At 45.4% G+C, this 17,755-nt stretch overlaps 1 protein-coding gene across 4 annotated transcripts in view; it reads right to left on the reverse strand.

Annotated features, from left to right (window-relative positions):
• rasa3 (RAS p21 protein activator 3) overlaps window positions 1-17,755 on the reverse strand; it is a 164,808-nt gene that overhangs the window by 63,146 nt on the left and 83,907 nt on the right. For all 4 annotated transcript variants that reach the window (XM_068034186.1, XM_068034187.1, XM_068034185.1 and 1 more), the window contains one exon: window positions 9,405-9,508. In XM_068034186.1, the coding sequence (XP_067890287.1) occupies window positions 9,405-9,508 (104 nt within the window). The remainder of the gene's footprint in view (window positions 1-9,404; window positions 9,509-17,755) is intronic.

Here is a 17,755-nt window from a genome sequence, read left to right on the forward strand (position 1 = left end):
TCTTTCTTTGTAACGAGGAAGGGGAATAAAAAGTGGCCTTGCCAGCAACACCCACACCCGAAGAATAAATATAAAATGTTTTTTTTTACACATACAGCAATATAGGAAATATATTTGTGATGCTAAATGTGTGGCATCATTCAAATCGTAAATCCTCAAAACAATTAAACCAACAAGGAACCTGGACCATGTAAAAATGCTAAATGCTTATTCTTAATTTATCGTCTCAGCAACAAAAAGGTATTTCAATTTAAAACTCTGGGCAACATGAATGCAGAGGAGAGCACTGCTACTCTCAGCTATCTCCTCCAGTTAAAATATGAGACATGATTGTAGATTATGCAATCTGTTTATCTGAACATACAGTATAATGATACATTCTGGAAACACTCTTGTGGTGGGAAAACATTGAATGGAATGAATAATGCTGGAACCGTTTGAATCAGAAAAATAAATGACAACAAAGTTAAGGGCAGGGTTTGCAGATCAAAACTTGCACTCAGTCTTGACTTTGGGACATTTCAGGCAAAGCTCACTCCTGCTATCATCAAATGATCGAATTTCCTCCCAGATCGCTGCACTCCTCCAGTTCTGGCTTCTTGCGTGTCCCTGATTTTAATCGCTCCACCACGGGTGGCCGTGTTTTCAGCTGCCTGGGCCTGAAGCTCTGGAATTCCCTCCCTAAACCTCTCCGCCTCACTCTCCTCCTTTAAGATGCTCCTTAAAACGGACCTCTTTGACCAAGCCTTTGGACAGCTGTCCTAATATCTCCTTATGTGGCCTGGTAGCAGACTTGTCTCTTGCACTGAGAAGATTGCGTGTTTTAGTCTCACTCCAGTGACCTTGAGCACAAATTCTAGGCTGATACTTCAGTACTAGTACCGAGGGAGTGCTGCACCGTCGGAGAGTCAGTACTGAGGGAGTGCTGCACTGTCGGAGGGTCAGTACTGAGGGAGTGCTGCACTGTCGGAGGGTCAGTACTAAGGGAGTGCTGCACTGTGGGAGGGTCAGTACTGAGGGAGTGCTGCACTGTCAGAGGGTCAACACTGAGGGAGCGCCGCACTGTCAGAGGGTCAGTACTGAGGGAGAGCTGCACTGTCGGAGGGTCAGTACTGAGGGAGTGCTGCACTGTCGGAGGGTCAGTACTGAGGGAGTGCTGCACTGTCGGAGGGTCAGTAGTGAGGGAGTGCTGCACTGTCGGAGGGTCAGTATTGAGGGAGCGCTGCACTGTCGGAGGGTCAGTACTGAGGGAAACAAGAAGCTCAACACCATCCACCACCTTCAACATTCATTCCCTTCTCCACCAGCGCACAGTGGCAGCAGTGTGTACCATCTACAAGATGCACTGCAGCAACTTACCAAGGCTCCATCGACAGCATCTTCCAAACCCGCGACCTCTACCACCGAGAAGAACAAGGACAACAGATGCATGAGAACACCACCTGCAAGTTCCCCTCCAAATCACACACCATCCTGACTTGGAACTATATCACCTTTCCTTCACTGTCGTTGGGTCAAAATCCTGGTACTCCCTTCCTAACAGCACTGTGGGTGTACCTACCCCACATGGACTGCAGCGGTTCAAGAAGGCAGCTCACCACCACCTTCTCAAGAGCAATTAGGGCTAAGGCAATAAATGCTGGCACAGCCAGTGACAATCACATCCCAAGAACAAATAATAAAAACTGAGATGCTGGATGTATTGACTGGCCTGCCAGTCAGCCTCCTGTCACTGTCAAGGAGCATGGAGGAGTCCGGCTCCAACTTGGCAGAGGACATGGTGCAGAGCTTCCCCCCTCCACAGCCTCTGCTCCATCTCCCTGTTGTGTTACTGACCCAGAGGCACAGACACTGCTCCCCCCTACCTGTGTCTGCCTTTGTGTGGACAGGTCACCCACTCCTCTGCCTACCCTGTGAGGACGCAGCAATACTCTCTGCCAAATGAAGGGACACAGCACAACTCCTCCAAGAAAATTCCAGAGTACTTCCAGAGACACTCTGCAATAGAAAACATTCCAAAAATGTAACTTACCTGCAGGCAGATGCCTGGCCCTTTAAATAAGACCACTGCAGGGCCCATCTTGCTGCTTTATGCTTCCTCTATATGATCAACTAACGCAGGCATTACCGGAACACTCATTGACCTAATTTGGGATCTCGGCATCATCACATTTACTGGTTGGACTGTGTGACGTCAGGATAATGCCCAATCCACACATTCCAGAGCACACATGGGATGCACTTGCCTGCACCCATATCCTCAGAGAACACCACATGGGATGAGCAGGTAGCAGTGCACTCTTCCTCCAGAAACTCAGGGAGGCCTTTGTAGCCACTAGAAGCGGCACTGCACAAATGAATTTCGCCCCCACAGACTCTAATAATGATCGCTTTGCATGACTCCCAAGTGAAGCCTAATCCCTCGGCCTGTAACGTTAAACAAGTGTTAGTTTCTAATGCTGAATCCCTGCCCGTGAAGACTGCTCTCCTCTCAGTACAGGAGTCTGTCTACAAAGCTCAGTGAATAACCAGATGTGTCCGCAGAATGCCAACCTGTACTGGTGACATCAAGTCCCCCTCAATCTCCGTGTATTCAACATCTCCTGCCTCCCAGCAACACATGGACTTTGGAGCAATGAATGGGCAATTTTGATTAAAGTGGGCAAAGTTCCAACAGTTCCCCTTGAAGAAAGTACTTGCTGAAAGACTCATGTTGCCAGCTCTGGTTGAAAGGATTCATGGAGGATTCATCACATGACCTCCCATCTCCAACAGCCACACCCAGTTAAACAGACTATTTTCCCCATTTCCAATAATTTTATAACTGAACGTGTTTAACAAAAATGAAAATGAAACACACAATTTTTCTTGGGTTTTGCTTGCAGCTGTGTCCATGAAATAAATATTTCCTTCCTGGAGACTCCAGAACAAACCTGGAGGGTTGGTAATGGCTGACTGGAACGGTGACTAGCCAGAAATGCTCAGGGGTGAGATGAGCCCAGCGTGTGAATCAGATGTGAGCTTTTTGCACCAGGTTGCAGATGTCAGTTAAGCTCTTGCACCAGTTGGCCAACGGCACTGTATTCCCATATTAAACCACCTCGCCCCTCAAAGGAAGTGATGAGGTGTAGGAGCATCAACAGCACTTGTTACCCCGCTGTTTTCCAGTCCTGCTGCCTATGAAAAAGACTGGCAGGAACAACCTCAAAGGGCAGAAAATCTGTTTTAAGGTCCAGCTTATCTTATTGTGCACTGAATTGCATTTTCAGACTTTTCACAAACTGAAACTCTAGTGTAGAATGGCAAGTTTGGGAATGTCAAAGTTAATAAATAAATAGACACAGGATTTGACACCGATTGCAACCAATCCAAAAATGCTGACATTTCTATATCTGGCTTCAGAATTGTTGCTCCAGGTCACGGCTACGAACCTACATCCGATACTCCCCAGTGTACTGGTTTCAATTCCCAGCCTCAGCTGTAACAGCTGCTTGCCAGGAACTAGCATTTTAATTTCAAATAAAAGACAAAGCTTTACTGTCTGGCAAAAGTAAAGTTCAAGTCTGAAATCCTACTTTCATCACAGCCTCTACTTAAGAAGCTGACTTCACAGTGCTGTTCATCTTAGTCATAGAATCAGGGCATCTTACAGCACAGAAGGAGGTTATTCAGCCCATCGTGCCCGTGCTGGCCCTTTGAAAGAACTATCCAATTAGTCCCACTCCCCCTGCTCTTTCCACATCGCCCTGCAAATTTCTCCTTTTTAAGTATTTATCCAATTCTCTTTGAAAGTTACTATTGAATCTGCTTCCACCGCCCTTGCAGGCAGCACATTCCAGATCACAACAACTCACTGTGTAAAGAAAAAGTGTTTCCTCACCTCCTACTCTGGTTCTTTTGACAATTACCTTAAATCTGCCATCTGGTTACGGATCACTCTGCCACTGGGAATAGTTTCTCCTTATTTACTCTATCAAAGCCTTACATGATTTTGAACACCTCTATTAACTCTACCCTTAACTTCTCTGCTTCAAGGAGAACATTCCCAGTTTCTCCAGTCCGTATAAAATCACTATCTCTTGAATCCAGAATAGAAGTCGCTGCTTATGGAAGAACTGGTGGAAACAAATTTAGATCAAATCTGAAGTGTATCTTGTTCTATTCCAGAAAGCCAGTTGGTGTAGGAATATACTGGAGCCAATAGTCTAGTCTAAAATTTATTTACAGAGTGAAACATTACAAGCATAACTCAACCACCCCACAGTTTCAATAAATATCACTTTATATGTGCTCAAGTGAAACCACAATATATGCAGATGGCATTAAATTAAACACAATTGATATACAATTTAACATATCTGATTTATCTTGCAGAAAGCTGAACATTGGTGTGGAAGGCGCCAAGGTTTTTACCTGTATTACCAACAACAACTTTTATTTACATAGCATCCTTAACATAAGTAAAATGTCCCAAGGTGCTTCACAGGAGCGTTATAAAACAAAATCTGACACTGAATCACATAACATATTGGCATGGATAGAAGATTGGCTAGCTGACAGGAAACAGAGAGTAGGCATAAGTGGGTCATTTTCGGGTTTGCAAGATGTAACGAGTGGTGTGCCACAGGGATCTGTGCTGGAGCCTCAACTTTTTACAATTTATATAAATGACTTGGATGAAGGGATCGAAGGTATGGTTGCTAAATTTGCTGATGACACAAAGATAGGTAGGAAAGTATAAATAAAAACAAGAAATGCTGGAAATACTCAGCAGGTCTAGGTAGAAAAGCATGTTGTGAAGAGGACATAAGGAGGCTACAAAGGTTAAGTGAGTGGGAAAAGACCTGGCAAATGGAGTATAATGTGGGAAAGTGGGAAATTGTCCATTTTGACAGGAAGAATAAAAAAGCATATTATCTAAATGGTGAGAGATTACAGAGCTCTGAGATGCAGAGGGATCTGGGTGTCCTAGTGCATGAATCGCAAAAGGTTAGTATGTAGGTACAGCACGTAATTAGGAAAGCTAATAGAATGTTATCGTTTATCGTGAGGGGAATTGAATACAAAAGTAGGGAGGTTATGCTTCAGTTATACAGGGCATTGGTGAGACCACATCTGGAGTACTGTGTACAGTACTGGTCTCCTTATTTCAGGAAGGATGTAAATGTGGTGGAAGCAGTTCAGAGAAGGTTTACTGGACTAATACCTGGAATGGGCAGGCTGCACAAGAAGCCAGTATAAGAGGAGCACAGATATCTTGGATGGTTAGGACTGGAAGAAGTTTCAGAGATAGGGAAGGGTGAGACCATGGAGGGATTTGAAAAACAAGGATGAGAATTTTGAATTTGAGGTGTTGACAGACTCAATATAGCACAGCGAGGAAAGGTACTCTCACTAAAAATGTGAAAGCACGGCACAAAATGAAACATCAGCTGCAATTAAAAAATACACAGAGGAGTAGGAGTAGTGAGGCTTTTGAAAAATAGGAATAAAATCTGGTCATTTTGCTTGGAATGCAGTTTATTTAATTCTTGAACTACACTCCACATGCTAAGAAATAACTAATACAATGCATCCTGAGCAGTGTAATTGGGGTCCAAGCCAAGCTGGGTCAACCTGGGATTAAGTCAATTCTCATGCACAACATCCATTCTACTTAAACAAACCTCAAGAATGACAGTATTTCTATGACATAAAGCACATTAGCTCCCTCAGCTATATATTTCAATACAAGAAAAATTTCCGATTTATGTAGAACTTTGGCACATCTCAGGATTTTCCAAACTGTTACACAAACAATGTACACATTGTAGAAGTGCAATCACTGTTCTTATATCTGCAAACACAGCAAGATCCTATGAAAAGTTAATCTGCACTGTCAGAGGGTCAGTACTGAGAGACAACTCCACAGTTGGAGGGTCAGTACTGACGGAGTGCTGCATTGTTAGAGGATTAGTACTGAGGGAGTGCTGCATTGTTAGAGGATTAGTACTGAGGGAGTGCTGCACTGTCAGAGGGTCACTACTGAGGGAGTGCTGCACTGTCGGAAGGTCAGTATCGAGGGACAACTGCACAGATGGAGGGTCAGTACTGAGGGAGTGCTGCATTGTTAGAGGATTAGTACTGAGGGAGTGCTGCACTGTCGGAGGGTCACTACTGAGGGAGTGCTGCACTGTCGGAGGGTTAGTATCGAGGGAGTGCTGCACTGTTGGAGGGTCAATACTGAGGGAGTGCTGCACTGTTGGAAGGGCAATACTGTGGGAGTGCTGCACTATCGGAGGGTCAGTATTGAGGGAGTGCTGCACTGTTGGAGGGTCAGTACTGAGGGAGTGCTGCACTGTCGGCGGTGCTGCCTTTTGGATAAGAGGCTAAAGCTCTCAGGAGACTTTTGATTTCCGAAGAATTGCAGGGCGTTCTCCGGTGACCTGGTCTATGTTCACCCCTCAGGCAATGACAGATTAACTTGACTGTTTGTGGGATCATGCTGTGCGCTGCCCTATTTTTCTACCATTGCAGTGTAGGAATTGCTGCAACCAATGCGTGCACAACAAGATCCCATAAACAGCAATGAGATAAATCATCAGATGATCTGCCTTTAGATGTTAGTTGAGGGATGAATATTGTCCAGGACACCGGAGAACGCCCAGAATCTCCAGAATGGGGCTTGAACCTACAAGCTCTGGCTCAGAGGCGAGAGTGATAGCCACTGAGCCATGGCTGGCAGCTCAGAATCTACAGGTAATAGTGACTGTAGTCCTTCATTATATAAACTGCTGTGCATGAAATATAAGCTTTTAACTGATGGAAATAACAGCCTGAAATACAAGAAACAGATGCCACAAGCATTGTCGGACGACACTCCTGTGAAACACCTCGGGATCTTTTCCTACAGTATGGCCATTGTCTAAATGGACAACGCACAGCTGAGTCCCAGCTCTCCTGCCACGTACAGGTAACTGGCCGTTAGTCATCCTGCTTCCTGGGTTGGGAAACACATGCCTTCTGCATCCTCCCAGGGTGCCCTCTCTTCCGCTACTCAATTATACTCAGCTTTACTCAGTCCTAAGAGCAGAAGATATCTGTATACTATTCTCACTGCTGTGGGGGACAGTGATCTGAATGAAATCCAAGATTTTGTAAGGGAGCTCTGACCTGGAGTAAAACAAATGTTCTAATGCCCTGGAATATATCACCCACCCTGCATAATATGGCATGAGTTTGCCAAGACTGGCTCTTGACCTGTATTGTGGTTACAGTAGCATAATGGAATTTAATCCTGAGAAGTGTGATGTGATGCATTTTGGGAGGACTAACAAGGAAAGGGAATATACAATGGATGGTAGGTCCCTAGGAAGTACAGAAGGTCAGAGGGACCTTGGTGTACTTGTCCATAGATCACTGAAGGCAGCAGCACAGGTAGATACGGTGTTCAGGAAGGCGTAAGGGATACTTGCCTTTATTAGCCAAGGCACAGAATATAAGAGCAGGGAGGTTATGATGGAGCTGTATAAAATGCTAGTTAGGCCACAGCTGGAGTACTGTGTACAGTTCTGGACACCACACTATAGGAAGGATGTGATTGCACTGGAGAGGGTGCAGAGGAGATTCACCAGGATGTTGCCTGGGCTGGAGCATTTCAGCTATGAAGAGAGACTGGATAGGCTAGGGTTGTTTTCCTTAGAGCAGAGAAGGCTGAGAGGGGACCTGATTGAGGTATACAAAATTATGAGGGTCATTGATAGGATAAATAGGAAGAAACTTTTTCCCTTAGCGGAGGGGTCAATAACCAAGGGGCATAGATTTACGGTCAGGGGCAGGAGGTGTAGAGGGGATTTGAGGAAAAGAATTTTCACCCACCCAGAGCGTGGTTGGAAACTGGAACACACTGCCTGAAGGGGTGGTAGAGTCAGGAACCCTCACAACATTTAAGAAGTATTTAGATGAGCACTTGAAACGCCACAGCATACAAGGCTATGGACCAAGTGCTGGAAAATGGGATTAGAATAGATAGGTGCTTGATGGCTGGCATGGACACGATGGGCCGAAGGGCCTGTTTCTGTGCTGTATAACTCTATGACTCTATGTTATGGAACTAGTAATCTAGAGGCCTGGACTAATGATCTAAGGAGATGAATTCAAATCCCAGCACAGCAGCCGGGGAATTTAAATTCAGTTCCTTACATAAATCTGGAATTAAAAAGCTTGTATCAATAATAGTGACCATGGGACTACCAGATTGTTGTAAAAACCTATCAGTTCACTAATGCCCTTTAGGGAAGGAAATCTGCTATCCTTACTCGGTCTGGCCTATATGTGACTGCACAGCAATACAGTTGACTCTTAACTGCCCCTTGAAATGGCCTAGCAAACCAATCAGTTGTATAAAAACTGCAACGAAAATGTCTAATTGCACTGTGGTTGTATCTTTACCACACACACTGCAGCAGTTCAAGAAGGCGGTTCACCACCAGCTTCTCGAGGGCAATTAGGGATGGGCAATAAATGCTGGCCTTGCCAGCGATACCCATAATCTGCCTTCTTTGTACAAGCACACCCAAGTCTCTTCGAACATCGACACAAGTTTCACACCTTTTAAATAATATTCTGCTTTTCTATTCTTACGACCAAAGTGAATAACTTCACACTTCCCTACATTATACTCCATCTGCCATCTTGTTGCCTACTCAGTTAACCTGTCTATATCTCTTTGCAGCCTCTCTGCGTCCTCCCCACAGCTTACCTTTCCACCGAGCTTTGTATCATCAGCAAAGTTAGATACATTACTCTCTGTTTCTTCCTCTAAGTCATTAATATTGATTGTAAATAGCTGAGGTCCCAGCACTGCTCCTTGCGGTACCCCACTATTCACTGCCTGCCAACTTGAAAATGCCCCATTTATGCCCACTCTCTGCTTCCTGTCTGTTAACCAATCCTCTATCCATGCTAATATATTACCCCCAACACCATGAGCCCTTATCTTGCCAATTATCTTTTATGTGGCACCTTATTGAATGCCTTTTGGAAATCCAGGTATACTACATCTACTGGTTCCCCTTTATCTACCCTACTAGTTACATCCTCAAAAAACTAATAAATTTGTCAAACAGGATTTCCCTTTAGTAAAACCATGTTGACTTGTTCTAATCATACTGTGCTTTTCTAAGTGCATTGTTAAGACTTCTTTAATAATAGATTCCAGCATTTTCCCAACGACTGATGTTAGGCTAACTGGACTATGCATCTCGCAGCCCTGCCAGCCCCCTGGGGAAGTAACGGTAAGGCTGCGTAGTGGTGCTACGTGAACAAATTTCTCCACTAAGGGGAGATATTATGCACTTGTCAAATAGCCAACAACAGAAGACCATCCAAAAATGAAATAACTGATCAGCAAGGTTTTCACTTACCAATAATTGAATCCCTCCGAAAGACATCTCTGTCAAAAATATAAAATGCTAGGTAGCGAAAAGTTCTTGGAATTTCACAATAGAAGTCTTCACCATAAAAGGGGCTGAAATGAGAGACAGTCTTTGTAAGTTTATTTGCTTACAGCTTTTTTTTAAAATAGTCACTCTGTTAGTAAACCTTCTGTTTATACTCAGTTTTAAAGGCTATGGGATTCAGTGGTGTCGTGGCTATGATACTAGATTAATAATCCAGAGAACATGAGCTCAAATCCCACAGCAGTTTGAGAATTTGAATTCAGTTTAAAAATATGAAAAGCTGGTCTCAGTATAAGAGACCATGAAGCTGTTGGATTGTTATTAAAAACCCAACTGGTTCATTAATCCCCTTTAGGGAAGGAAACCTGCTGCCTCTACCCAATCTGGGCCTATTTGTGACTCCAATCCCACACCAACTGCCCCCAAAGCAAGCCAATAAAGTTCAATCAAACTCAGGGCAACTGGGATAAAAACAAAAAGAGCTGGAAAATACTCAGCAGGTCTGGCAGCATCTGTGGAGAAAGAAGCTGAGTTAACATTTCAGGTCTGTAACCCTTCATCAGAATCTCTTCACAGATGCTGCCAGACCTGCTGTGTATTTCCAGCACTTTTTGTATTTATTTCAGATATCCAGCATCTGCAGTATTTTGCTTTTATACCAGGGCAACTGGGAAGAGGCAATAAACGCCAGCCTTTCCAGTGTCACTCACACTGAGAATAAATAAAACAAAAATAAAATAGCGAAATATAATTTGCACAGAACTTTGGACTGAATTGTGTCGATTATAACACTACAAACGATATTATAAACAATTGTGAAACGCTCACTCACTGGAACACTTGCGATTTGGAGGTACAACAGCTGGGAATAGCTACGAGGTCGTAATCTCAGCTCACAGAACTTCAAAGTATAAACCTTCTACGTTTGATCCTTTAAATTCTGAATTATTCCCAGATGCACCTTTAGGTTGTTCAGTGCACACTTTGGCAGATCTGATACAATTGTGCAAACGGCTGACTTCATGATGGAGGATACAAACAGCCAAGACGCACCATATGGAATCGCGACAATACAAGAAAAATGAAGATGAAGAAAGGGTCATTCGACCCCACAAAACCCACCCCTCTAATATGTTCAAAAGACAGAAAGACTTACATTTCTATAACACCCATCCCAAAGTGCTTTACAGCCAATGAAGTATTTTTTGAAGTGCTGTCACTGTTGTAATGTAGGAAACGCAGCAGCCAATTTGCGCACAGCAAGCTCCCAGAAACAACAGTGAGGTAATGATGAGATAATCTGTTTTTAGGTGTTTGGTTGAGGGATATATATTGGCCAGGACACCAGGGAGAACTCTCCTGCTCTTCGAAATAGTGGGTCTTTAATCGCCACCTGAGAGGGTAGATGGAGCCTTGGTTTATCGGATCATCAGAAAGACATACAAAAAGGAGTCTGTGGATGAATGATGGAGCAGCCCAGCACATCGGTTCCTGTTTCATGGCTGCCAACTTCTTATTCATTCTCAGGATGTGCATGTTGCTGGCAAGGCCAGCATTTATTACCCATCCCTCGTTTCCCTGACAGGGTGAGGCTGGGCCATTTCCTTGAATCACTGGTAGTAATTTAGATACAACTGACAGTCTTGCCAGGCCACTTCAGAGGACAGTTAAGAATCAACCATGTTGGTGTCAGTTTGGAGTCACAGATTGGCCAGACTGGATAAGGATGATAGATTTCCATCCATAAAGCACATTAATCAGCCAGTCGGATTTTTTCACCAAACAAGTCACTGAGCCGCATAAGGAGATATTAGGTCAAGTTTTTCAAGTTTTAAGGAGTATCTTAAAGGAGGAGAGGTAAAAATTTGGTGACCAAAAATTACGAACGTTCGATTTTATTTTACGTATAATTTTTCATTAAACAATGGGCTGGATTTGATTCCAGTGGCGGGAGTTCGAGTGGCAGGACGGAAGGCGGAGTGAGAACCCACCTCGGATCTCCATCGGACCCCCCTTGCAATCAAATGGCGGGCAGCCAATTAACTGCCTGCCATTGGGAACACTGTCCCTTTAAGCGATGAACAACCACTTCCAGAGCTGCCGACTGTGCCACTGGGAGCGCTGGCCATGCAGTACTGAGGACATTGGAGACCGCAGGACAGGTAACTGGAGTTGGGGTCGCCAGGGCCAGTGAGGCAAGTCCCAGTGATGAGGTTAGGGGTTGGTGATAGGTAAGGATGGTGGGGGTGGGGGGGGGGGTCTTCCCAGGGGCGGCCATCCCTGCTGGGCGGACCTTCCGGGGGCCATGGATTTCCCCTAAAGGAGGGACCCCCACCCCGCCCGAGCCCACTAGGAGGCCACCAGGTCCCACCTGGCAGCCTCTCCACACAGCGCAGGGTCCCTCAAACCTCCACAAATCTGGAGTGAAGTCCTTCCACGCCCCGGACAAAATAGCACAGGGCCCGGCTGACGTCAGGAACCACCCCTTGCCATTTTGCTTGCCCCACCCCTGCCTCCATTCCCATCTCCAAGGGTAGGATAAAATCCTGCCCAATAATTCTGACAAATTCTACTGATTACGAACATATGAATTAGGAGCAGGAGTAGGCCACTCGACCCCTGAGCCTGCTCCACCATTCAATAAATTCATGGCTGAACTGATTACTCCACATTTCCACCTACCCCCAATAATCTTTCACCCTCTTGCTTATCAAGAATCTATCTACCTCTGCCTTAAAAATATTCAAAGACTCTGCTTCCACTGCCTTTTGAGGAAGAGAATTCCAAAGATTCACGAACCTCTGAGAATAAAAATTCTCCTCATCTCTGTCTTAAATGGGCGACCCCTTATTTTTAAACAGTGACCCCTAGTTCTAGATTCTCCCACAAGTGGAAACATCCTTTCCACATCCACCCTGTCAAGACCCCTCAGGATCTTATATGTTTCAATCAAGTCACCTTTTACTCTTCTAAATTCCAGCAAAGAACATCAACCTTGTAACTCATAGCCTTAAACTTACTCTGCAGATTTATTGTGCAGGAAAGGATCTGCCTTAAAATAGGAGGAGGTCAGGCTGATAATTACTGCTTTGAACACCCCCACTCTGCAGAGTGCCAGAGAGATGCTTCGGCTCTTTATGATAGAAGAGCATCATTCTAGAGCACAATTTTGCCTAGTACTGTGAAGATTGGTCATGTAACTTGCAGAAAGAATGTTCAAGTATTAGATGTTTTGAGGGAGGGTGTGAGAGGTTGAATGTATTTAGGAAATATTTGTGCCATGGTTGAAGGTTAGAATGAGGCTTTGTGCAGCACAGCATCTGGCATTAATTTGATGTCATATGACACTGATTAATTAGCATTCATCGCACGGTCCAGCCTGAATTCAAGGACTGCGTGTGATTCAATAAACCTCATTGGTAGAATCAAATGCAGCTGAAGAACTTTTCAAAATCTTATTTAAAAATATTTTTTTAAATATCAGATTAGTGGATCATTATTATCAGCAGCACCTTCCCTCTCTTGGACCTCCCTCTCCTCCTCCCGTCTGTTTGCTACAGCCTCCACACCCCCACTTTCCACCTCCCCATCTCCCCCCACCAACCCCCCCCCCGCCCCACCCCCGCACCCCCAGAAGCCCCTTCTTCCTGTCACCCTCTTAGAATCATAGAAAGTTTAGGGCACAGAAAGAGGCCGCTTGGCCCATCGTGTCTGTGTTGGCTGAAAAATGATCCACCTATTCTAATCCCACCTTCCAGCATTTGGTCCGTAGCCCTGCAGATTACAGCACTTGAAGAGCATATCCAGACTCCCTTTGAATGAGTTGAGGGTCTCTGCCTCAACTACCCTTTCAGGCAGTGAGTTCCAGACCCCCACCACCCTCTGGGTGAAAAAGTTTTTCCTCATCTCCACTCTAATTTTTCTACCAATCACTTTAAATCTATGCCCCCTTGTCACTGACCTCTCTGCTAAGGTGAATAGACCCTTCATCTCCACTCTACCCAGGCCCCTCACAGTTTTGTACATTTCAATCTGATCTCCCCTCAGCCTTCTCTGTTCCAAGGAGAACAACCCCAGCCTATCCAATCTTTCCTCATAGCTGTATTTTTCCAGTCCTAGCAACATCTTCGTAAATCTCCTCTGTACCCTGTCTAGTGCAATTACATCCTTTCTGTAATGAGGTGACAAGAACTGCACACAGTAATCAAGTTGTGGCCTAACCAATGAATTATACAGTTCCAGCATAACCTCCCTGCTCTTATATTCTATATCTCGACTAATAAAGGAAAGGATTCCATATGCCTTCTTAACCACCTTATTGACCTGTCCTGCTACCTTCAGGGATCCGTGGACATTCACTCCAAGGTCCCTCACTTCCTCTACATTTCTCAGTATTTTCCCATTGATCATGTATTCCTTTGCCTTGTTTGACCAACTCAAATGCATCACCTCACACTTCGTCAAGTTGAATTCCATTTGCCACTTTTTTGTCCATCTGACCAGACCATCAATATCTTCCTGCAGCCTACAGCTATCGTCCTCACTATCTACCACAAGGCCAATCTTTGTGTCGTCTGCAAACTTCCTGATCATGCCCCCTACTCTTCACAACCCCTCCCCTGCTTCACAACCTCCCTACACTCCCCTCCCTCCACCCCACTCTCCCCGTGCCCTCTCCTCGTCTGTCTGTTCAGGTGGGTGTTAAAGATCTTCACGGCCACCATTGGAAGAAAGAGTCGGAGAGTTCTCCTATTGTCCTGATCAACATTTCTCCCTCAAGCAACTCAACAAAACCTCATCTGCTTGTGGGCTCCTTCTGTGCACAACTGGTTGCCTCGTTTGCCTGATGAGCAGTGACTGCAGTTCATGCAGTACTGCCAGATGTCCTGTGGACACTATGCCAATTCAAGTTCTTTGCTCATTTACTCATGATTCTAGTCATTGTTAGAGGTCGGATTCTGGAAGCTAAAACTCAGAAAACATAAGGGAGCTAAAAACTTCCACCTCCACTCACACGCGTGAGCTAAAGAAATGCAGTGCATTTTCTTGGGCAACACTCCCACTACCCTTCCCTTCACCCCTTGACCAAAGTCTCAGATACTGACTGGTTTGTCTGGCGTAACTCAGCATTGAACATAGGAAGAGGAGCAGGCCATTCAGCCTCTCGAGCCTGTTCTGCCATTTCATTTTGATCATGGTTGATCTGCATCTTAACGCCATTACCCCACCTTGGTTCCATAACCCTTAATACCCCTCACCCAACAAAAATCTATCAATCTCAGTTTTGAAATTTTCAATTGACCCCCGGCCTCAACAGCTTTTTGGGGGAGAGAGTTCCAGATTTCCACCCCCCTTTGTGTGAAGAAGTGCTTTCTGACATCACCCCTGAACGGCCTGGCTCTGATTTTAAGGTTCTGCCCCCTTGTTCTGGACTCCCCCCACCAGAGGAAATAGTTTTTCTCTATCAACCCTATCAAATCCTTTACTCATCTGAAACACCTCAATTAGATCACCCCATTAATCTTCTGTTCTCGAGGAAATACAAACCTAGTCCATGAAACCTGGCCTCGCAATTTAATCCTTTTAATCCCATCGATGCTGAACACGGGGGCAGGTCTCAGGATAAGGGGTCAATCATTTAGGGCTGAGATGAGGAGGAATTTCTTCACTCAAAGAGTTGTGAATCTTTGGAATTCTCTGGCTGAGAGTTTGTGGATGCTCCATCGTTGAATATATTTAAGACTGGGATAGACAGATTTTTGATCTCTCAGGGAATCAGGGGATATGGGGAGCGGATGGGAGAGTGGCTTAAAGGTAAAAGCTCAGCCATGATCGTATTGAATGACGGTGCAGGCTTGCGGGGGCGTATGGTCTACTCCTGCTCCTATTTCTTATGTTCTTATGATTCGCCACCCACGGAGGAGAAGAAACAGCATGGCTGCAAATTCTGGTGTCCTGCACAAGAGGAACATCCCAGTGCACTGGGAATCTTGGCAAACACCCAGTCACTGTCTCACTGGAGTTTAAGTCACAGAAATCCTCAATGGGAACACATAAAAACTACTCACAGCTGGTCCTTGTTCAGTTGGCTGGCTCTGTGTGCAATGTAAACAAATGTGGGACAATTCCGTTTTGCTTCTCAACAGAAAAGCAACAAAAAAAACGTTGAATATTTAGCTGGCAGAGCTAAAAAAGTGAAGCGTCTTTATTTGCTTGTCAAGGGAGACTCTTGTTCAAATGCTGGCACTCAATTATCCTTTCCGAAGGAGGAGTGACAGGCAGAATCCCTGGTTTTATTCATTAAAGCTTCTAATGCTCACTTGCAAAGATTTGAAGTTGGATCAACAAAAGGGCAATGAAGCAATTTAAAAATGCAGAGACGTGAACTGAGCTATTTGATGTAATAGATGTGTGAATTTGGCTCAATGTGCTCCAGTTCAAGTTGAGATCGGCTGGAAATGCGAAGGGTGGGATACTTTCCAAGTCTCGCCCTAACTTTCCCAGCACGGCAGGTGACAGGAAGGCTCCTGTCTTCATTAGTTGGAGCAACAACAAAGCTCTTTATGTCACCCAGTTCCAATTTCTGACTTTGGTTTTCATAGCTCTTAATCTAATGGGGTGATTCCTTCAATTTCCCAGTGGCTAAAAAAAAAGTCAGACATTCTGGGGGGTAAGAGTAAGGAGAGACTGGATATTGGGTGGGGGGTTCTATTTCCAGGGAGTTTTGAGCCTCTGGAATATGTTGCCAGCTGGAATGATGGGCACTGACTCACCACCTTCACAAAGGAGCTGGGCAGCTTCCTGCCTGCAGCAGAGACCGTATCATATAGAAGGCAAGTACCTTTATAGAGAACACTTGGTTCATGTGATTTCCTGAACTTTGATTGCTCAAGGGGATAGGAGAGGAATATTACAGAGTATTTTTTCCCTCTTTTTGGCCTTGGGCCCTTTTCTGCTTTATTGTGCCTCTCCCAGGAGATTACGTTGGTGTGAGGGGGTAGAAAGTGTCCAGTTACGATGCTCCAGCCATGTTGAGCATGGAGCAGGCTTGATGGGCCAGCTGGTCTTTTCCTGCCTGACAATCTGCTTTTTTCAGATATGAAAGTTATGATTAAGCTTTCCCGGCACAGAGCTCTGAGTATCGGAAACACTCATCGGGACCTCCGGCACAAGGTCACTGCATCTGATCCACGGCTCACGTGATTATCCAGTTACTCATTTTCCACGATGAATATTCTGTGGCACACAAATCAGGCGCACAGTCCTTTGTTGCTGAAATCTTAACACACACTCCCATCCGCTGAAGCTGCAGTGTCGGAGCTGCAAATTGTAAAATTGACCCTCCCCCATCTCCTTTATTTCTGAACGCTCATTTGAAGATTTGGGCGAGGGCACAACCATGATGGAAACTCTTGGCCCACACCAGGACCCACCACCCTACAACCCACTGCACCACAGCTCAATGCATAGCACTCTCTCTCACCTGTGACTCAGAAGGTTGTGGGTTCAAGTCCCACTCCAGAGACCTGAGCACAAAAGCCAGGCTGACTCTCCCAGTGCAGGATTGAGGGAGTGCTATACTGTCAGAGGGGCAGTACTGAGGGAATGCTGCACTGTCGGAGGGTCTGGACTGAGGGAATGCTGCATTGTTGGAGGGTCAGTACAGAGGGAGTACTACACTGTCGGAGGGCCAGTACAATAGGAGCACTGTTGCAGTGGCAGTGCTGAGGGAGTGCTGCACTGTCAGAGGATCAGTATTGAGGGAGTGCTGCACTCTCAGCAGGGTAGCACAGATGGAGGGCTGTACTGGCGGACAGTCAGTATGGAGGGAGTGCTGCTCTGTTAGAGGGGTAGCACAGAGGGAGTACTGCACTGTGGGAGGGTCAGTACTGAGGAATGCTGTACTGTCGGAAAGGCATATGAGACATTAAACTTAGGTCCCATGCACCCTCTGATTCAGATCACAGGAAGGGGAGGGGGATTGGAGAGCTGTGGGGAGAATTAGAGGCCTCGTGGGGTCAGTCAGGGATTGGAGTGCCCAATTGTTGCACTCCTCAGGTGGGTACACTGGATCCAGGAGGCAGATGTGATGGCACTTTCTTGCTGGATCCGCCAAGTTCTCGCCTGGATGTAGCTGCCAGATTCCCCAAGGCCTGGCTGACCAGAGTTAAAATTGAAATGCTGAATGACAATGAGGCCTGCAGCATCATTATCATAGTTAAAGTTCAACCCGCCTTCTTAGAGTAGGTTGTTCGCCTTCCCACCTCAGTTTAGTTGCTGATTCGGCAGAGAGTTTGGGTTGGGTATCTGATTTT

This window comes from Heterodontus francisci, chromosome 6 (genome assembly GCF_036365525.1).
Source record: "Heterodontus francisci isolate sHetFra1 chromosome 6, sHetFra1.hap1, whole genome shotgun sequence".
Lineage (NCBI taxonomy): Eukaryota > Metazoa > Chordata > Chondrichthyes > Heterodontiformes > Heterodontidae > Heterodontus > Heterodontus francisci.